Here is a 22557-nt window from a genome sequence, read left to right as displayed (position 1 = left end):
TTTAATCTTAAGAACTAACACAGATACCTCTCTTCATATCCTGATGTCCCACAGAACTGTCTTCAAGCTTCTGTAATAATTACACTGCTTTATCATGGCTATTTGTACTCTGCACTAGACAATGAGCTGCTAATATCTACTCCTCATTCCCGACATACACAGTACACAGTATCAGTGGTTTTCAACGGCCAATGCGCAGGCGCAAAAAGATTGAAAACCACTGCTCCATACTGTACTAAGTGATTGATCAGATTAAGACATATATTTATTTCTGTGGTCTTTTCATTTCTTTTAGATCCTTCCCAGCGGTATAAATAGAAGGCAGGTGGTAAGTAAAATCAAGCCTAAGGAGTATCCTGATAGCTTAGTTAAGCCAAAAAATTATACCAAGGAAAACAAGATAACTAAAATGTATCATAAGCTTAATATTAACACTAAACAAACAACTTTTAAGGTGGACAAATAATTTTATTTTGTGCATGCAAATACATGTCAAGTACTGCAAACTTTTTCCATCAATTTTCTCTCAAACACTGAAAATCATGATGCTCTATTCTGTGAACAGCCAAAGCTAATTATCTCTTCACTTCAGCGCTACAGCAAAAACACACAGAATTCACTCTTCGCTATTCACTATCATCACAACCCTCATTGTCCATCTCCACCCTCCCCCCATATACAGGCCTTATAAGTCCTAGCCTTCCCCCATGTAATCCTATTCCTATAGCACAAAGGGAAACATTACAATTTGGAAATTCAAATTGAAATAAGTGGAATAGAATTTATTCCCATATATAACCCCCATTTCATTGTACAGAATTATTTTAAATTATAGTTTTAAATAGAAGCTGAGTATATGCCTTAAAAATGAGCATTAAATCCATCTTAGAGATGGTGCCTGCTTTTTACATGATGGGTGTACACCATCTTTAATTTCATTTACATTTCAATCGAACAATAGATTTGCAAAGAAAATGTCTAATACAGACGTAAAAATATTCACACTAGAGCTTCACAATCGGTTGTACAATTGACAAACAGGCCTCTTTTCCCAAACTTTCCAGCTAAGCAAATTTATAAAATGTAATCAATGCAACAAGGAGAACATTTCTCTTTCACTTCCAGGGAAAAGAATATGCAATTAACAGTATAAATGCAGACAGCAGTTGCTGCAAGCTAATTAACCACGATACTCCCAAGTGGCTGTACAGTGGATATGTGCAGTACAAATAAAAGCCACATGTGTTGTATCACAACTACAGTATAATTGTTTGCCCAGCTAAGAGTATGCATGCACTTCCATGCCTTGGGTTATAGATTGAGGCCTAATTCTTGACAGATTGATGAAATATATGCAAATGACCTTGTTTTTTGGCAGTACTAAGTGCAGCCAGTGTCTGTGTTCCACTGGTTTGAGGCTTGAATTTTTTTTTTTATTAAAGAAAAAAAAAAACAAAACCTGCCAATTTCTGCCTTAGGGGAAATGACTTGCTCTTGGAGTAAAAATAAGATTTCACTAGTATTCCCTTGCCAGCAAAGGGATACAAAAATGCTAGTATAAAGGAAGAACCAGCATATTTATTCAATTTGTCCAGAATAAGGAATACTCCTTGAGCCTGTTAATTTGGTTCTGCTTATAGGGGGGTTTTACAGTAAGTGATCCCATCAACACTCTTCATTCACTACAACACAAGAAAAGTTCTTCCACAACACTGATGATTGCATTCAGCTGCAAAGCAACTTTTCCCTTTAATTATGAGTTACCAATATTGACTGATAATATGCTCAGAATTTGACTCAAAGAAGCGAGGTAAGAAATATTCAGATTCAAAGTTGGTAACACATGCTGAATCTGATCATTACAAATTCTACCCTCATTAACATGATAACATGGGCTTTAACATCTAAAATGTAAACATATGGTAAGATGGTCTTTAAAGCAATGTTTTCGATTATTTAAAATGATCCCATTTTAAAGTCCTACAAATTGAAATGCATCCTGTAACTTTCTCAAGGCAGCATATTAATTTGGGACGTGCTTTTAGCATCGACTTGAAATTTGAGAGAAAGTGATCAGATCTACACAAATGGAAAATTTTGGTTCTAGTATAAAGAAATTTCTTTTTTTTATTCTCTTGTGTGTGGCAAACAGCTAATAGGATAAAAACGAATGCCACAGGTCCAATGAGCTACCTTCTCTTGCAAAGTGCAATGCACAACTTTCATGCTTGACAGTGATTGATCAGATGGTATTGAAAGTAAGTCACAGAAGCAGAGACATGGAAATATGCTTTTTTACGTACCAACTAGATGAGCTATATATGGAACTTTCTCAGAATTTATGAAACAAAATAAACAGAGACTTAAAAAACAGAACTATGGATGCTATATTCATTCTGAGTGAGTGATGTGTGGTGAGGCACATGAACTTCAGAATGGGACTTAGAAACTGAAAACAACAAAAAGTGGGAAGAAAAAAAAAACCCACCATTTTCCCATCTTCCTGACCTCCATGCTTTCTTAATTAGATCACAGACAAAACATGCAGTTTAGTTAACAACACTACAAACTTCCTCTCTGTTCGCTTTATATTCTGATTTTAAAATATTACATATGTCACAGTATGTTGGTAAAAGGGTCAAATGATAGAGAATACCCCAAATTTAAAAAAAGAAAAAGTCTTCCTATGTCTGTTTGGAATTTTTCCCTCTAGAATATCAGTAAACACCATTATGAGAAGAATCAGACAATATGCTTTCTTCTAAAGTGGCAGAGCACCAGTGTCTTTACTCCCATTAAAATTAAACCCAACAGGAGAATAGAAATTGACCACTACATAAATAAATGATACAATATGGAAAAACCCCAACAATTCCTATGTTGTTAGTGAGAGAGAGTACATTTTTAATAGGGAATTAACTGTTTTATGGGATCACCTGCTGCAAGACAAGCATTATTTTAATATAAATGTTCAAAGACATACCAATAAGGTTGGAAGGTATATACATATACAGTGATGCAAATGGAATTTCACTGGACAAGTAGGCAAACACCTAAGCAGTTTATCCCAACCCCCTCCAGCAGAGCACAACCAATTTCAAAATTTCAATTTTAAAATTAAAAGATAAGGTTAAATACACAAGATCAATTTATGTAGTATATATTCACCCTCAGAACGTGCTGAAGATGTTTTGCGTAGTTCTGTTGCACAGAGGGTTCTTTCCCTGAGGGCACATAAGGAGCTCTCAAACTGTTAATAGGTCTCTATTTTGTAACAAAATAGCGATTTTAAAATCTTAAAAAAAAATACATTACCTTCAACATGGAAGATCTCACTATTTAAATATCCATGAAACAGACACATTGGTTTGCACATCCCTTTTGGAAATACAAACAGCAAATAAAGTACAGTGGAAGCATGTCAAATGTAAGAAGCGCATACGTATAGAAAGGTTTGGATATAAATTATTTAACAATCATGTTCCTGTAATACCCTAGGCTAATTTCTATGTCAGAAATAAGTTAATGTAACATGGTTTAAAACTCTTGTTCCTACTCATTCCAGGTGACGGAGTGAAATAAATAAAACGTCTGTCGGGAAAGGGAGCACTGGCCATGGCAGAAAGGGACAGTAGGAACCAAAGGGGACAAGTCAAGGCTACTGCGCGGAGATGCTACAAAGAAACATCTTCATACATCTGAGAATCAAATAAATGTGTAAGATCTTCCATACTGACACCAGAATATCAAAACTACCCCTTTGTTTCTCAGGCATATTTACAACGTCATCAGTCACCTTATGAGCATGTTCCTTAAGACAGGTATCAAACACCAGTATTGACTCATTCCGATCAAGAAATTTCAGGGAAACGTCAACCCTCCCCACCCCTGGAAATGTGCACAAAACTTTTTATCAAAATCTTATCTGATACAATGCTGTGGTTTTGTAAAACAACTAAATAGCTCAGACGACCAATAACATGATCCTGTTTAAGCATCTTGCTAGCAGGAAAAGCCCTTACATACAGTACACCTGGTGAAAGATCAGCTTGGCTTAAAATATTCCAGTACAATTTTCAGAGTAAACAACTTCACAGAAGTTAATTAAAAAAATAATAATAAAAGGCAAACTAATCTGAAAGAAACAGAAAAAAACAAAGAGACAAACTAGGTAAGATCACCAGAAGGAATGCCCAGTTTTAGTTTTCAAATGCTGACTGAAATTTAGGTTTCAAAAAATACCTCCCACAAATCTGAAGCGTGGCTGGATGAACATACTGCACACTTTCAGGTGCCAAGTAAAACCCTTTCCAGTCACATTTTAGCAGGGCACAAATTATTCATGTTTTTAAGAATGAATAAAGGTTAGCCAATGTTATCTTATCACATGGTTCATAGTCTTTTCAACCTAACAGAAAACAAGAAAAATTAAACCCCAACATGAAGTAACAATAAACAATATTTAACCAAGATAATGCAATGAACATCCAAATTAATTAAATTAAAAACCCAGCAATGCCATCTTGTTAGTCAGTGCAAACGCTACATACAGGGTTTTCTCAAGAAAGCTGAAAGCACCTGATTCTTATGCCAAGTCATCAGATTCAATAATGTACAGGCTTAAATCTGCATTTTAAAAAACTGCCATTACATTAGTGCATAATTTATCAAAATTGTAAAAACGATTCTGCATAACTTAGGAGAATTTAATATCTAGTACATCAGCTGAAAGACTTAGGCACTTGGTTATATATTTAATTACTTACTTCAACAAGTAGCCTGTGTATAAATATTAACAAAGCACAAACTATTCTTGAAAAATGGGAAATTAAAAAAAAATTAAACACTACAGATAAAAGCACTGCACCACACTCCTACATATAATGCAGTAAAGAAAGCTAGTATATTAACCCTGTAAAATTCTATGGTAAGAACATCTAACTTCACTCTTTGAAGTAAAAAGAAAAGAAAAAAAAATCCATGCAAAGTCCCATGAAAAAGATAAATAAAGCAGCTGGAATGAGATGGAAATTTCTCAGTGAAACATAAAATAGAAATAAATAAGTTAATTAAGTCTACTTTCACTAGATGTATCATTGTAGGATCCTGCTAGTTTAATAACTGAGTTGTTAATTTTCTATAGAAGCCATTTAAAATAGGAAATGGCTCAGTTACTGCACCGGATTGCTACAAACTCATAAAAAGCTGCTTGAAGCTTAAGTTAAATGTCCAAATTCCAATCACTTCTGGAAAGTGAACGTGTTACCCTAATAAAGTAAAATTTCTTACTTTTTTTCATAATGCTAATGCAAGAGGGCTTGAAGTATCAAAGAGTCCACAGGAAATGGATGCCCCCCATAATATCTTTTTTTTAAAAAAAATATACATTATATAATATATATTATATATATAAAAAGCTAGTGTAAATGCCTCCACGGTATGGTCACAAATCTGAAAGATGAGCCTCCTTTCAGCTGTTTACCATCTTCCCATTTGCAACAGGTTTTAAAAAGTCGTTTTTCTCTTCAGACATAACATGAGTTTTCAGAATGAGGTTGCCAACACTGACAGCTGTGATGGGGAGGCAACTTGCATTGCTAATGGTCACCGGAAGAGGCTGGCTAAAGCAAGAAGTTACCGGCATAATTGTTTTTTGCTCCTCCCTGAGAGAAAATAAATGACAGGAAAATAAATTAGCTTCAGGTGAAAACTTTCAAGAGTAACACACATGTTTAATGGAAACTGTAACAAAATTTAACAGTCCCTACAAAGGCATGTTTTTAATCACTTAAACGATATCAGAAATGTCTGAAAGATTCCATTTTCAAAAATTACAACATCAAATTAAGATAATAGCTGATTTAAAACCAACAATCAAGTTCAAGATTAAGTCATACTTTTGCCAGTGAAAAGTAGTAATATTAAAGCCAAGAATATCAATGTTTCCTAGAAAAGGGAAATCCTTCACCTGGGTTTTAATTTTCCATTTTGTAGTCTTTAATAAGTCTGATAATCAAATTGAGGAAACTGGGGCCAGAGAGAAAGCACAGCAGGCAAAGTGCTTGCCTTGTGTGCCACTGAACAGGGTTTGATCCCCAGCATCTGATATATCCCCTGAAGCCTGCCAGGACGGATCCCTGAGTGCAAAGTCAGGAGAAAGCCCTGAGCACAACTGGGTGTGGTCCTCCTCCCCACAAGAAAACCAGACTGAGGTAGCATAAACTGATCTGGAGCACAGAAACTAACTTGAAGCCTAATACGAGGTAAACTGCAGGCTACAAAAATGGCCTGCTATATTTGTTCTAATCTCCCTCATCTTTCCTAGAACTCCAGATTGGGCAAATCACTACCCACTTAATACCAGGTTAGCACCCACGTGTGAGAAAGTCAGACACAAATTTGATACCGCAGCTACTTCTTTAAATACTCATGCCCTATGCCCTGGGGGGTGAATTCTCTGTCTAACACTCACAGAATGACATGTTCTTCACCTAAGCTCTGTCTCTTCGGCTCCAGGGGCTCCTTCTGGTGCTGCTGGACAGTGTGCCCATTTTCCACTGCTGTTCCGTTCATCAGCTGATCACTCTGAGAACTGATACCAAGCTGCAGGTCTAAAATCTCCTGAGGAAAGAAAATGTTGAGCCTCCTAAATATGGATGTACTTCAGACACTGATGTCCAATGGAATAAAATCTCTTAAAAATGGACCAGAGCTAGAACAAGGGTTACAGGCCGCTTGCCTTGCATGCAGCCAACCCTGTTCAACCCCTCGCACCACAGAGGTCCCCTGAGCAGCGTGGTGAGGGGTCCCAGGAGTGAAACCTCTGCACCACCGGCTGTGGCCCCAAAGTCAAACCCAAACAAAGTCCATCCTTGCATACCACTGCAGCACTCACTTCGATTTGTTCCCCGTGACCATCAGGCTCATCAGTATCGAGTGCCGACAGCTCTAGCTCAATATCCCGATCAGGCTTCGTCTCAGTTGTATCTTCTGCATAATCACTCTGTAATGAAGAGAAAGAATGATCTCACACCGATGAAAATGTGGCTTCCCTTCTAAACTGAAATGGGAGGGAGGGGCAAGTTTGACCCCCAGAAACACACAGAGAGAAAAAATAATTTAAGTAAATGAACAGAAACAAAACAAAGGGTCAGGGAAATGGCTGAAGTAGTAGAGTACGTGCCTTGTATGTGGCCAGACCTTAGTTCACTGCCTAGTACCACCTGCCCCCACGCCCCAGCACTGCTCCTGTGGCCATAATGGTACCCCAAGCACCAGTGAAAGTGGCTCCGAGGATCCAGCACTGCCAAGAATGCCTCTGCTTTAACAGACCAATGTTTCAGCGGGTAAAGCGCTTGCCTTGCACGCGGCAGACCCAGGTCTGAAACCCAGCACCTGATGTGGTTCCCCAAATCCTGTCAGTAGTGAGCCATGCTGGTGTGGCCCTCAGAAACCAAAAGAAAGAAATAAAACCAAGAACAGTGAGAGGGACAGAGAGATAGCACAGTCGGCAGGTCACCTGTCTTGCACATGGCTGACCCCCCTCAGCACTGCCAGGAGTGATCCTGGACTGCAGAGCCAGTTGTAAGCCCTGGATTACTTTTTATTTGGGCCCCTCAAAACAAAAGTTTGGTCCCCAAACAACAAACAAAAATATCAGTGATTAAGAAAGAGGGGAGAGTAGGACCAGAGGGAGGAAGACAAAAAAAAATCAAAGTTAAAATGAAATTTAATATTTGTAAATTTGTAACTTAAATAATTATGATTATTTAAGTTACAAATTATGATTTTTTAAAGTAAAATGAAATTTGTAACTGAAATAATTATGATTCCTCTAGAGCGAGAAAGAATAAAAGTTAAAATGAGATTAATATCAATAAGGGCCAGAGAGACAGTACAGCAGACAGGATATTTGACACACATGACTAACCTGGGTCCCATCCCCCGTCCCCTGTATGGTCTCTTGAGCCCTGCCAGGAGAGACTCCTGAGTGCAGACGCAGGAGTAAGCATGGAGCACTGCCAGGTGTGGCACCAAAACCAGAAATAATAGAAGAAACTATTTAAGAAATCTGAATACACAGTTTCATTTCTACTGTAAGTTTTAAAAGGAATCATCTGGAGCTGGAGCAAGAGTATAGCATGTAGGGCATTTTCGCCTTGTACTCAGCCAACCTAGGTTTGACACCTGCAACCCATTTGGTTCCCTGAGCCTGCCAGGAGTGATCCCTGAGCAGAGCCAAAAGACCAGAGCACTGCCAAATGAGTGTGGCCTTAAAATAAACCAACGAAAAGGAATCATCATCTACCAGAAAAAGGCACACTAAAATTCAGTAAGTGAATGCACAAACCATGGTACAGCAGCCGTAAATAATAAATTAATTCTGAATGAAGTGAAGAGGGATTGAGTTTCTTTACCTCTCCATTTCTCAGTTCAATTTCCTTGCTTAGAAGATTTAAGGTAAGGTGGCGGCCTTCATCCAGGGAGTTCCACTTCTGCTGCATGGCCAGAGCATTGGCCTCCCTCTGAAGAAGCAGAGAGTTACTCTTGGCCTAGAAGAGAATAAAACAAAAACTAAGAGCTTAGGGCAAGGGCTTGCAGCTCAGCAATATAGCATCTAGGAGAGATCCTGGGTTGGATCCCCAGCAGTGCAGTAAAACACAAACAAACTGAGCCCAGAACCTACCTGCTGAAGTTCAATGCTCAAAAGGTCTCCAGTACTGGAATGCTTTCTATGACCAGATAAGTCCGTAACAATGAACCTGTCCCTTTAAAGAGAAATATTTTAACTGTATTATAAGTGAAATAAATAAAGCAACTAAGGCAGTAATGTCTATGTAAGATACAAGTTCTACAAAATATCTGCCTGGCAGATTTGCTCTCACCACTGTTTAATTAATTTTTTTTGCTTTTTTGGGTCACACCCGGCAATGCACAGGGGTTACTCCTGGCTGTGCACTCAGGAGTTACTCCTGGCAGTGCTCAGGGGACCATATGGGATGCTGGAAATCGAACCTGGGTCAGCCACGTGCAAGGCAAACACCCTACCCGCTGTGCTCTCTCTCCAGCACCCTCACCACTATTTTAAATGCAAAAGTAAAAATTGCTTTCAGGGTTGAGGAGCTATCTTTGTGAGTGGGAGGACCCAGGTTCCAGAACATCCATGCCATCACATGGTGACAGGCACAATCAGGAGTAATCCCAAGCAAGTGTGGTTTTAGTCCCAAACCAAACAAATTATTCCCAAGCATTTGCAACAGATCTAAAATTAGCAAAACTTCTGAGCAACTGGGGAGTATAATTTGTACTCTGAGAACAGAGAAAACTAAAGAAGTAAGAGTGCTATTACCGTTCTATATAGTGTGCTGAAGATGTGGCCTCATTACCGTAAGAACTCCACCTCGAATCAACAGCATTGACATAAGGGACATAATCTACAGATAAGTAGGAAAAACAAACCAATGATTAGAAAAACGCATTCATATAAACGTGCACTGTTCATAAAATATCATATTTCTTCCAATAGCAATATTAACCTAAACAAACCACTTAATGCTGAGTTGACTACGACTGTGAAGTGGAGGGAAATGTTCTATGTATCTTAGAAAGTGGGGACTAACAAGCCTAGTCCTAGAACAGGAAAGGTGAGACATTCGTTCAAAAGGATCACCTGATACACTGATTGGCTTAGTTGCACTTCCTTGGGAAGCAGTGGCTTGGACAGGATCTGTAGTGTGATACCCTGTACGGGACGATCGGGAAATTGCACCCCATTTTGAGATGATAGGTCCATCACTAAAAGGAATTATCGGGTCTTCTTCTTTTGTCCGTCTCTGAGTTTCAAATAAGTGCACTCTTCTCTTAACATCGCCACTGTCCAGGTCCTGCATTAAAACAAAGAAAATCAATAAAAGGACTTCTGGGAATTACTTCAGCTAGTAATAGAAGTTCATGCTATCAAAGAACATGTAATTAGGTTTCCTGATAAACTTAACACTTGAGGTAGCTCTCAAAGAAAGTCTAGTTATCTACCTAAATTCCAACTTCCTAAACTGTGGGTCGTGAGCCCATATGAGGTTACATAACCTCATACGGGTGAGAAAGATGACACAAATTTAGCAATAGTGAAAGGTTTCTGAACATGCAGTAATGAAAAAAGTAATTAAAAATAAAGCATGAAATAAATCCAAGACGCTTCTGGCAGCACTAATCTACATGGCATTTCTCAAGAAAAGAATACAAACAAAAAAAGTTTAAGATCCACTCTTAAAACACCAAGCTATGGGGGCCGGAGCAATAGGACAGCGGGTAGGGCTTGCACACGGCCAACCCGGGTTCAATCCCCAGCATCCCATATGGTCCCCCAAGCACCGCCAGGAGTGATTTTTGAGTGCAGACCCAGGAGGAAGCCCTGAGCATTGCTGGGCATGACCCAAAAAGCAAAAAAAAAAAAAAAAAACACCAAATAAAAAAACCAAAAAAAAAAAAAGCAAACCAAGTTATGTTCAAGTAATTTCATTATAAGTGCAATTTATTTCATGCTTACAGATAAGCCCTATAACAACAATATGAAGATAAGAGTACCAAATCATTCTAAAACTTCAGTTAACATGCATGATATTCAACTGCGCCCCAACCCATAAATAAGAAAAAGTCCCTCCAAATCATACCATCAACACAGCATTCGAATTAGCAATTACATCTCTGGGCTCTGAATCGATGGCATTTATACAGGAGCCTATGGTGCCACAAGACCAAGGAGAATAGTGGGAAAGACGATCTTCTTCAAATTTTGTGCCACTCACACTCTCAGAGAACTGATTGAAAAATAAAAAAAAAAAAGAGGGAGGGAGGCAATAACCATTAGCCAAAAAGAAAAAACAACAAGGGTTAAAATCTACAGATTGGGGGCCAGGAGTGCACTGGCACCGTGGCCACGCTGAGTGATGCTGAGGATTCAGTCCTGGCTCTGTGCTCAGGGATCAATCAGTCCTGAGGGTGCTCGGAGACCGTATGTACCATCTCTCTGGCTCCAAAATTTACAGATTCGTAGCTAGAATAACTACTACAGAATACACAGAACTTCATTGTGAATCTTCACTATGAAGATATATTTAAAGTCCTAAACACTATTTAGCACGAGCATTATTTGTACTTAAGAATAAAAAGTAGAATACCTTTTCTTTTTACTTTGCATTCTAAGTTCTAATACAGAACAGCTGACTTATACTACCAAAACCAACTAACAAATGCAACTAGAAAGAAAACTGGTTAAATTTTAGAGGCACTGTAAAAATGACAGGATCAGAATACAATTTTAAGAATTTTAAATCCAGTTTACAACTAAGGAAGTTAAAGACAAAAATATTGAAATACTTAATCCAATTTATATTACCAGAAGATTGTCTCAGAGAAAATTTTTTCTCAGTCTCAGAGAAAAAATAATTATTTTTTCTTTTTTAGCTTTTGGACCACGCCTGTCAGTGCTGAAGGTGGCAGAAACTAGGGGATTCTACATGCAAAGCGTGTGCTCAGGCTACCTTCCCGGGTCCTGAAATATGTATTTCTTAAGCATAATATATTTATGCTTTTCCATTGAGCAAGTAATATTCTATCTGCTGTCAGGATGTTCATCTACTTTGAAAAGATCAAATTGTGTCTTGTTTAAAACTTCAGTGACCAGGGTGCTGGAGCGATAATACAGCGGGAAGGGCATTTACCTTGCAAGTGGCCAACCCGGGTTCAAGTCCCAGCATCCCATCTGGTCCCCGGGCACCGCCAGGAGTAATTCCTGAGTGCATAAGTCAGGAGTAATCCCGATGCATCTCTGGGTGGGACCCCCCCCCCAAAAAAAAAAAAACTTCACTGACTTACTGAAATACCAGTGGATAAAAAAATATGGTATCTAGTTGAACTTCAAAATAAATCAGTAAGCAGAGTTAACACAAATGAGTAAGACTGGCTGAGTTGTGGACGATAAGGGTGGGGCACATTTTAAATCCAGTTTACAACTAAGGAAGTTAAAGCACATTTTAAATCCAGTTTACAACTAAGGAAGTTAAAGACAAAAATATTGAAATACTTAATCCAATTTATATTACCAGAAGATTGTCTCAGAGAAAATTTTTTACAAACGGTGTTGTAAAATAACCGTTTACAACACGGTTCTATTTATTTGGTTTGGGGCCCACCCCTGGAGTGCTCAAGGATTACTCCTGGCTCAACACTCAGATCACTCCTGCCAGTGGTTGGGTGGCCATACATGGGACCAAAGACTGCGCCTCAGTTAATCACATATGAGAAAAGCGCCCTGTAGGCTACAATAACTCTTTGCCCCAACTCTTCTATTTTTGTATATCCTGTAGACATTGAATTTTTCTAATAAAAAGAATTAAACATTGATTCTAGAACTGGGAATAAATCAGAGGAATTTTTTAAAAACAGAGAGCATTAGTAGGGCGGACAGGACATTTGCCTAGCATGCAGCCTACAGAGGCGCACTCCCTGCAAGGAACGCTCCTAAAGCACAGACAGGCCAGAACCCTGAACACAGCTGACAGTGGCCCCAAAACACAAGAACAAACAGAAAAACTGTCTGTTCTACATAAGGCCTGAGGGTATGCTGAAATAATTCTGATATAAAAATCTGCTTTGGAATGACAACAATAGTAATTAATCATAATGTGAAATACTCTGAATAATACAGTACGGATGTCTGAATCTCAAGTGAAGTAAAGGAAGAAACTCCTCGGGGAAGAAAGTCCTCACAGAGACCAAGCACATTAAAATCCTAGCCACTGACAGCCTAAATTCACTAGTTGGACAAATTACCTAAATTCTCTGTTCAGGAGTCCTAATCTGCAAAATACAGATAATACCTTCCCCCTAAGATTTTTGTGAGAATTAAATAACATCATGTAAATGCTTAGTACAGTCCCCGGCACAAGTAGGTGCTCAATAAATGGTAGATCTAAATATTAAGAACAATAAAAATAAGAACAGAACTAGATTTCAAATATGACAGAAAATGAACTGTGCTGTTTTCATCTTCAGAATATCACCATGCCTATCTTTATAGTGTATGTTTAACAAACTCAAATACATACACAAAAGCAATAAAAAATATCTCACACAGCTAACCCTGGCTTGACTAAGTGCTCTCAAGTTAGCTTGTTTGACCTATCCTTATAATATCAAGCAAGTCAAACCTTTCTTACATCAGCGCGGAAGTCTACACTGAACAGAGGAGAAGGAGGTGTTGGTGACTGAGTGGCAACAGGCAGAGTTGAAGAGACAAGAGGTGCTTTCTGAGTGTGGTACTGTGCCCACTGCTCTGGCTTTCTTCTTATCTGCTCCTCGCAACTGGTCTTCAAATGACCACAGGGTTCCTACGGGGGATAAAAGAAACAATCTTAATCATCGAGGGAGCAGCAAATAAATTTGAGCTAGGATCTGGGAGTAATGTTTAAATAGTTTATTATGCTGCTGAGTCCAGAAAATACTTAAAAGTATTTTTTTGGGGGGGAGGTGAGGGGAGCTACCAAACATGTAAACAAAAGGCTAATATCTAGCCAAGTTACATGACAAATCCAAGTCTAAGTGCACCCTACTTTGGTGCAGAAAAGTCACCTCTCTGTATGTGGAGATCTGAAAACCAGGCTTATTCTTCCATTTTGAAGATTCATATTCACTATCCCATCAGTTTCCTATCCAAACATTACATTTATTGAGCATTAATATGTAACAGGTCCAGTTCTAAGAGGCATATTTTTACTGATTTAATCCTCACAAGTTTTATGAGGTAGGTATTTCCATCCAACAAATGAAAAAACTGACATAGAGAAGTTAAGTAATTTCCCTAAGTCACAGAATTCCTAAGGAGAGGAGCCAGAACATGTATGTGGGTGGCCTGAGCTAAGGCTCTTAACGGCTACTGTCGAAGCACCCTTATTTCCATTATGACTTACCCTTGGTAAAGGCACAGTTGTCCTTGGCTCATTGGGTGGCTGACAAGCCATTGAATAATACCCATCTAATGAGTTGTATCTTTCCCGCAAAGATGTCTGGTAGACAGATGAGTGCATCACATCCATTGGAGGTAAAGAATTGCTTCTGATAATGTCATCTCGGTACAAAGGTGGGCGCCAGATGCGCCTGCTATCATATACTGGAGCATACATTCCAGAAGGGACTGGAGGAACGGGTCCATACGGCTGAGGAGGAGGAGGTTGGTAAGGAGAAGAATTCATTCGATCTCGGGGGGAAAATGTGCTGTAATGATCAGCATACGGCATGGAAGCAGGTGGGAGGGAGGACTCTGGAACATTATTGGACCTCACAAAGCGAGGAACACAGGGAGCCACACCAGCTGGTACTGTTGGCGGAGGTGGGTAGTAGCCTTGAAAATTGGAAAGAATATTTAATGTAATCTTAGTAAAAGCCAACATTTTAAAAAAGGTTTAGATCTAAAGCAGTCTTTAATGTAGGAAGATAAAATAAGCTTTGAACTTAATTTCAATATCCTCGCCTACTTTAAAAAGAAACTTGGTACTTTCAAGACACCACACTACAAAAATAATGTCCACTAATTTGTTAAACTGCTCCTTAAAAATTCATGACAAAGTTATTAGCAGGAGACTGGCAAATTCATTTTAGGGTTTCTATTAGCACAAGTTTTATATTAAATAGCTAAAACACTAATTCATATTCCTTTTAGAAGTAGAAATTGGAGACTTCTTTCAAAATCAATGTAAGCTGGGGCTGAGAGATAATACAGTGCATACGGAGCTTGCCTTGCATGGGCCTGACCCATGGTCAATCCCTGGAGCCCCATGTGGTTCCCCAATCCCCAATCAGGTATGATCCCTGAGAGCCGAGCCAGGAGTAAACCCTGAGAACTGCTGGGTATGAGCCCCAAACAAAACAAAACAAAATCAATGTAAGTTATGCACTGCCTTTTCAAAACTGTGCATAAGAACATATAAACTGCAGGCCAAAGTGAGAGCACAGTAGTAGGGCGCTTGCCTTGCTTCTGGCCAACCTTGGTTCCATCCCTAGCATCCCAGATGGTTCTGGATCCCTGCTATAGTGACCTCTGAGTAAAGAGAGAGAAGTTCTAAGCACTGCTGGATGTGACCCCAAAACAAAAACAAAACAAAACAAACCATGTAAATCAAATACTTTGCATAGTTTCAAGGACTTTACACAACTCTAAATCCAGGCATGTTGTATTTGATTCCTAAGGATGAGGATCTAGGTTCCAGGTGAGGCAAGATGCTGGCTCACATCCCTGGGCCTGCTCCAGACCAAGAACCAGGGCCCCTCCCTTCTGGCTTGGTCCCAGCAGCCTCCACATATGACCTGTGCCATATGAACTGACACTTTCACATCCCACGCTTCTGAAGTGTGGAGCTGCATATGTGGCTCAGCAATTGCATGTTGCTCACAGTTATACTTCCTGTCATTTGGTGAAGGCAGGCAGAGAAGCAAGAGGGTAACCCCTAGCTTAATCCCTCAACAACTTAAAGGCAACTAACTATAAAGACTCATCCGCGAAAAAGCAAAAACACTAGAAAACCAGTGTTTTCTAGTAGAACGCTCACCAATTTTAATGAATGAAGCTATCACCAACCAGAGACACAAACAACACCTTTCAGTTCAGTAAATCCTCAGACAATGACTTTAGCGTCACCATGGATGAAAATGTTCAATGAACTCAAAGAAACCTGAGCACAGCAAAGCACAAAATATGAGTCTAAATAAGAAAACTGCCACAATAAGAAATGACAGATACAAAGAGCATGGTAGGTGATATTAAAAAAACAACAACAACAAAACCCTACTCAGTAGAAGGTCTAAACAGCAGATTAATAGCAGCTAAGCAAAAGATCAAGGAGCTACAAGATGAGATGGAGTTCCACTAGGAAGGTGGAACATAGACCAAAAAGAAATAAACAGTATATCAGTAACTTGGGATGCATTCAAGAAAAACAATTAAGACTCATCAGAGTCCCTGAAGAACTGAAAGGCAAATTTGATGAAAAACAAATAAACAGTTAAAAAAAATCATTGAGGGGCTGGAGTGAGAGCACAGCAGGTAGGGTGTTTGTCTTGCACATGGCCAACCCTGATCCCTGGCATCCTATACGGCCCCCCAGCACCACCAGGAGTAATTCCTGAGTACAGAGCCAGGAGTAACCCATGAGCATCACTAGGTGTGACCCAAAAAGGAAAAAAAATTACTGATAAAAATTCCCCCGAGTCAAAGAATACAGGTGCTGAGATCCAAGAGGTTTGAAGGGTCCCAACGAAAACACACTCCAAGACACATTGTACTCAAAATGCCAGAAGCTCAAGGCAACATGCTGAAAGCAGCAAGATCACAAAGGGAACCTACATACAAAGGAAAGCCCCTAAGATGTACAGCAGATGGAACAAATGAGATTCTCTGAGGCAGCAGAGTATGGAAGGAAATAGTACAAAAAACTCAACAAATTGAACACTTCACCAAGAACACTCTATCCAGCTAGACTATCATTCAGATCTGAAGAAAAGTAAAGACTATAGGTTAAAGACTATGAATTCCCATTTTCCTACACTGTTGCCTGTCCATGAAGGCAGGCAACAGTGTAGGGAAATGGGAATTCATAGTCTTTAAACCAATTTTTAAGAGCTTTTTTGGCTTATTTTTCAAGACCATATTCTCCCTTTAACATGCATTTTGCTAATTTGTCTCTTTACTTATTTCCACTCTGGAGAAGCCTGTGTTCTCTCTTAATAGATACTTTTCTCTAAGTAATTTTCAATATAAAAACTATCTGGCTTCGAGGCTGGAGCGACAGTACAGTGGGTAGGGCGTTTGCCTTGCACGCGGCCGACCCGGGTTCGACTCCCAGCATCCCATATGGTCCTCTGGGCACTGCCAGGAGTAATTCCTGAGTGCATGAGACAAGAATAACCTCTATGTATCGCCAGGTGTGACCCAAAAAGAAAAAAAAGAAAACTGTCTTGCTTCCCACAGAAAAACAAACCCAAAAAAGAGCTTTTTAAAAGGACAGAACAGGTAGAGCAGTGCCCTATCGTATAGTAGGTAGGGTGCGTGCCTTGCATGCAGCTGATCAAATTCATTTCTCATTATCTTACATGGTTCCCCACCTGCCAGAAGTAAAAGTTCGAGTGCAAAGCCAGGAGTAACTCCTGAGCACTGTTGGAGTAGCTCAAAACCAAAAAATAAACAAAATTTTTTTAAAATCATAAAAATAAAAGAACAGGACAAACTTCCCAGCATGTGGCGTTGCGTCTGGCACTCGTGGTGCATACAGCTGCCTGCTACTAGATTAAGAAAGGCATGCTGACTCCTAGCTCACTAAGAGATTTTATACACTGCCAACAATGAACTAACATCTCATTTACATTGATTATTCCATGTCTGATCAGTTATTGTTTTACATCCAGAGATTTTTAATTCAATCTTTAGTTATTAAGACATTTAAGCAGTATCTATAATAATTTCTCTTACAAACAAGTATTTTCTTTTCATAGGATTAAACACTCTACTCTTAGAGGCCTATTCATATTTTTTCATTTAAATTTTCTTCATTCTTACTAAATTTTACATTTGAAGGTTTTGCCTATTTCATGGAAATTCTAAAAATATTAGCACAAAATTTTTTAAAAATAAAGCTTATTTATGACAGAGAAGGAATAATTATAATAATATCCAAATACAGAATACAATTTAATGCATTATATTTCAGATGAGAGAGCTGAAAACTTAGTTATACAAATGAGAACAGGTAATGTACTATATTGAATTAAATGATCTGAAATTCTTGGGCTAGAGAGATAATACAGTGGGTAGGGTGCTTGCCTTGCACTGTCCAACCCAAGTTCAATCTCCAGTATCCCATATGGTGGTCGCCCGAGTCCACCAGAAGTAATTCTTAAGAGACGAGCCAGGAGTAACCACCGAGTATCACCGAGTGTGAACCAAATGTAAAATACATACATACATACTTATATATACACACACACACACACACATACATATATACACATATATGTATAATTTGAAGTTCTTTACATTTGTTAAATCATATAGCAATCAATCACAAATGGACTTTCACTGATATATTTTCTGATAATTCTAATTGCCATTCCTTTAAGATGTTGGGGTTTTTCTGTTTGTTTTTGGGACAACACCAGCAGTGCTCAGGGCTTACTCCTGGCAGTGCTCGGAGGAATATATGGAATGCTGGGATCAAATCCAAGTCCACTACATGCAAGGCAAATGCCCTACCGATTGTATTATCATTCTGGTTTCTCCTTTAAATTTTGTTGGAAGCAAGTAATATGGAATGAATTTGTTATATGTCTACAAAGGCTGAAGATTGGGAGAGAACCTGGGAACATTGGTGGAAGAAAGGAGCACTGGCAGTGGGACTGGTATTGAAACATTGTATGACTTAAATAACTATCTGGACAACTTTGAAAATCATGATTACCTTAATAAAAATAAAATAAAAAATAAGAGAATGAGAACCTACTGGTACCTGGGAGAGAGAATACATGAGTTAAAGTGCTGGCCTTGCATCCCATCAAACCCAGTTTATATCACCAGCACTAAATATGGTCCCCCCAAGTACTCAGTGGCCTATGCTCAGGGATCGCTCCTAAGCAGAGATAAAATAGTCCCCAAGGACCACAGGTATAGTCCAAAAGAAAAAAAAAAAATCCAAGATCAAAACAAGAACAAAAATCTATTAGTATGTCAAAAATCAAAGATTTTTTTCTTTGGTTTTTGGACCACACCCAGCATTGCCTACAGGCTGCTTTTAAGTTATGCACTTGAGTGCTGCTCAGGGGAACACACAGTAGATAGTGAATTAGGCTTCCTGCATGCAAAGCATGCATTCAACTAACTCATTGAACTGTCCATGCAGATACAAAGATCCTAAAGGCAAGAACTAAATTTAGGATTATGGAGTCTAAACTATTTAATTTGGGAGTGAGGGGTGGGGCCTCCCAAGCAGTGCTCAAGGAGCCAGAGGGCTACTTTGCGGCATTCAGATCAGCTGTCCTCACCGAGGAATCCTGCTCAGGCCTACAGTGCTGGGGACCACCAGGTCTACCCCAGCAGTGCTCAGAACTCCTCAGGGATACACCCTGCAGTGCTCTGGGCCATTCGTGTGGGGAACAAGGCTCGCACTCCAGTCCCTCAAGCATCTCCCAGCCCCACGTGATTAAGCTTTCAATGTAAGAAGTTTCAACAGATATAAACAATTCACCTACTTCTCTAATGACCACAAATGTTATGCCATACTTTTTTTCCCTAGAATTGTATAAAAGTACTTACCTGTCTGTGGGTACTGTGGGACTTCAAAGGGTATCTGAGTCCTCGGATCTTGAAAATACTGAATGTTTTCAGAATGCTGAGGATATACTGGTACTCTAGTTATAAATGGGCTGGATTTTGGAGGCACAGAATTTAGTTCTGTTCCAACAGAAGAGGGCCCAGCTGAGGTAGCCACTACATTACTTACAGGTGTCTTGGGTGGAGAACCAATTTTACTGGAGAGAAAATTGAACAAAGAGAAAATGATAAATCATTATCTATTGTTATTAAGTTTCACTCAGTAGATTTTTTTATAAAATTATATGTGGAAACAACTAAGAGAAAATACTTTGGGTATTACCATAGTGAAATATTAAAGCATTGAATTTCACCACCACCTTACACTACTAATTCACAAACGCAGTTAAACAGATGTCACATTTTGGGAAAGAGCAAAATAATATATACAAGAAGTAAGACACCTCAGATACATTATTCCCCTTTACTCTCCTTTAAACAAAGATTTTTTTCATAGTGAAATTTTAAAAACTTCCCTCTTAAGTAAGTTCCCTCTTAAGTAAGACCAGTAACTACAACTGGTCTCATTCACCTGACCCTGAAGGCTTCACCGACATGGCAGCACTGAGAAGGATGAGAAAGGAGAGGCCGACAAAATCTCAAGGCCGACCTAGGCTGCCACAACGAAGGAAGACAAAAATGATCGTCTGTACTTTCAATGCACGTACGCTAGCATCAGATGCATCCATCGAGGACCTGATGGTACAAGCGCGAATGATCAAGTACGACATCATTGGTCTGACCGAGACAAGAAGGCACGAATCTCACCATGCCGTTTTCGACACTGGAGAAGAATTGTTCCTCGGAACATGCGATAAAAGAGGTGTTGGAGGCATCGGTGTCCTTGTCAACACAAACTTGGCCAAGAGCATTGATTCATTCGAATGCCTAACAACCCGAATCGGACGTTTACATTTGAATAGATGTGGCTCACTGCCTGCAGTTTCTATCTTCGTTGTCTACGCACCAACATCTCATTATGATGAAAGAGAAATCGAGAAGTTCTACATGGAGCTAGAGAAGTTCTATAAAGAAGACCACACCTTCTACAAGATCATTGTGGGTGATTTTAATGCCAAGATAGGACCGAGAAGATCAGCTGAAGAACTTCACATCGGGACCCATGGCCTAGAATGGAACGAACAGGGTGAGAGACTGTCAGAGTTCATCATGTCGACCAAGACCATCCATGGTAACTCACAGTTCCAGAAGGCAGAATCTAAACGATGGACATGGGAGTCTCCCGGCGGACGATTCCACAACGAAATAGACCACATCATATTCAATCGACGGTTTTGCCTGACTGATGTCGCTGTTGTCCCAAAATTTCGAACGGGATCGGACCACCGTCTCCTTCGTGCAAAATTCTACTTCACAGAGCGGGGAGAAAGGGCTGCAAAGTTCAAAAAGAGAACTCCCAGAATGACCACCAACTGGGAACTCTTTGGTACTATTGCGGCAACATGGGAAAATGCCATTGTTGACAACATTGATGAGGAATACGATCGACTGGTTCAGCACCTCCATGAATGTGCGAGGAACGCCAAGAGAGAGATAGCCACAAAAAGTCGCCTATCTTCGAAAACTCTTGAGCTAATTCGCCAGCGTGGTTTGGCGCATGCCTCAGGCAACCACAAGCTAACGTCCGAGCTTGCAAAGCAGTGCAGAGATGCGATCAAGGAAGACCTCAAAGAGAGAAGAGCAGAAGTACTGGTAGATGCGGCAGAAGCCGGCAAAAGTATTCGTAAGGCCCGCCTGTCCTTCGCCAACTCTAAGACCAAGATGACTGCCCTCCGACGTCCTGATGGATCCATCACATCCTCCAGAACGGCAATGGAGAAGATTATCCATGACTTCTACTCAAATCTCTTCGATAGCCATGTCCACTTGCCAACATACCAAATTCCACAGGATGGGTATGTTGTTCCCAATGTTCTCCCCTCCGAAATCCGACACGCCATTTCGTCGGTAAAGAAACAAACAGCACCCGGCCCAGACAAGGTCAGACCTGAACACCTGAAGAACCTGCCGTCAGTACTCATCAATACACTGGCTCGGCTCTTCACTCGCTACCTGTCTGAATGCAAGGTTCCGTCCCAATGGAAAACCAGCAGGACCGTACTACTGTTCAAGAAGGGAGACATCCATGACATTGGCAACTATCGCCCGATCTGCCTATTGTCTGTCATCTACAAGTTGTTCACTCGAGTCATCCTGAATAGGATTGGCAGAACACTAGATGAAGGACAACCATGCGAGCAAGCAGGGTTTCGCAAAGGATTCAGCACCATCGACCATATCCACACAATAACCAAGCTCATTGAGGTTTCTCGGGAGTTCAAGATGCCGCTCTGCTTAACGTTCATTGATTTAAAGAAGGCCTTTGATTCTGTTGAGACGGAAGCGGTCATTGAAGCCCTAGCCAATCAGGGCATTCAAGCCCAATACATCAGGATCCTCCGTGAGCTGTATTGCGGATTCACTACCAGGATCTCACCATTCTACAAAGAAGTGATCGTTGATGTCAAGAGAGGGGTGCGGCAGGGTGATACCATTTCACCGAAACTCTTCAGTGCCACCCTCGAGAACATCATGCGACGACTGGAATGGGAAGAAATGGGAGTGAAGATAGATGGTCGGCAATTACACCACCTCCGCTTTGCTGATGATATTGTTTTAATAACACCAAACATCAGCCAAGCGGCACAAATGCTGGCCGACTTTGACCGTGAGTGTGGAAAGGTAGGACTACAGCTGAATCTTACGAAGACAATGTTTATGAGAAACAGCCTTGTTCCTGACGCCCCATTCGCTCTCAATGGAACGACCATCTCCGAATGCAACAGCTATGTGTACCTAGGTCGAGAGGTCAACATGAGAAATGACCTGGCACCCGAGCTGCGCAGGAGGAAGAGAGCGGCTTGGAACGCCTTCAAGAACGTCGAAGAAATAGCTAAGAGGACGAAGAACCTCCGGCTCCGGGCACATCTCTTTGATTCCACTGTTCTTCCTGCATTAACATATGCCTCAGAGACCTGGGCCCTACGCAAACAAGATGAGAACGCCATTCAGGTCTCCCAAAGAAGAATAGAAAGAGCTATGCTTGGAATATCACGTTTCACTCAAATGAGAGAAAGAATCCGGAG

General features: G+C 40.1%; 1 protein-coding gene across 3 annotated transcripts in view; it reads right to left on the bottom strand.

Annotated features, from left to right (window-relative positions):
* Window positions 1-891: 891 nt before the first annotated feature.
* The window catches only part of RC3H2 (ring finger and CCCH-type domains 2), a 61585-nt gene continuing 39919 nt past the window's right edge, over window positions 892-22557 (bottom strand). The window contains exons 11-21 of one of the 3 annotated variants that reach the window (XM_056138505.1): window positions 19355-19569; window positions 13968-14398; window positions 13218-13388; window positions 10671-10817; window positions 9671-9884; window positions 9350-9434; window positions 8687-8768; window positions 8418-8552; window positions 6896-7003; window positions 6473-6621; window positions 892-5663 (exon numbers count right to left, since the gene is read on the bottom strand). In XM_056138505.1, coding sequence (XP_055994480.1) covers window positions 5471-5663; window positions 6473-6621; window positions 6896-7003; window positions 8418-8552; window positions 8687-8768; window positions 9350-9434; window positions 9671-9884; window positions 10671-10817; window positions 13218-13388; window positions 13968-14398; window positions 19355-19569 — 1930 coding nt within the window. In that variant the 3' untranslated portion in view covers window positions 892-5470. The remainder of the gene's footprint in view (window positions 5664-6472; window positions 6622-6895; window positions 7004-8417; window positions 8553-8686; window positions 8769-9349; window positions 9435-9670; window positions 9885-10670; window positions 10818-13217; window positions 13389-13967; window positions 14399-19354; window positions 19570-22557) is intronic. The other 2 variants (XM_056138507.1, XM_056138506.1) reach the window with 2 other exon arrangements.

This window comes from Sorex fumeus, unplaced genomic scaffold (assembly GCF_029834395.1).
Source record: "Sorex fumeus unplaced genomic scaffold, SorFum_2.1 ptg000129l, whole genome shotgun sequence".
Classification (NCBI taxonomy): Eukaryota; Metazoa; Chordata; class Mammalia; order Eulipotyphla; family Soricidae; genus Sorex; species Sorex fumeus.
This window is presented reverse-complemented; position numbering and strand designations above follow the sequence as displayed.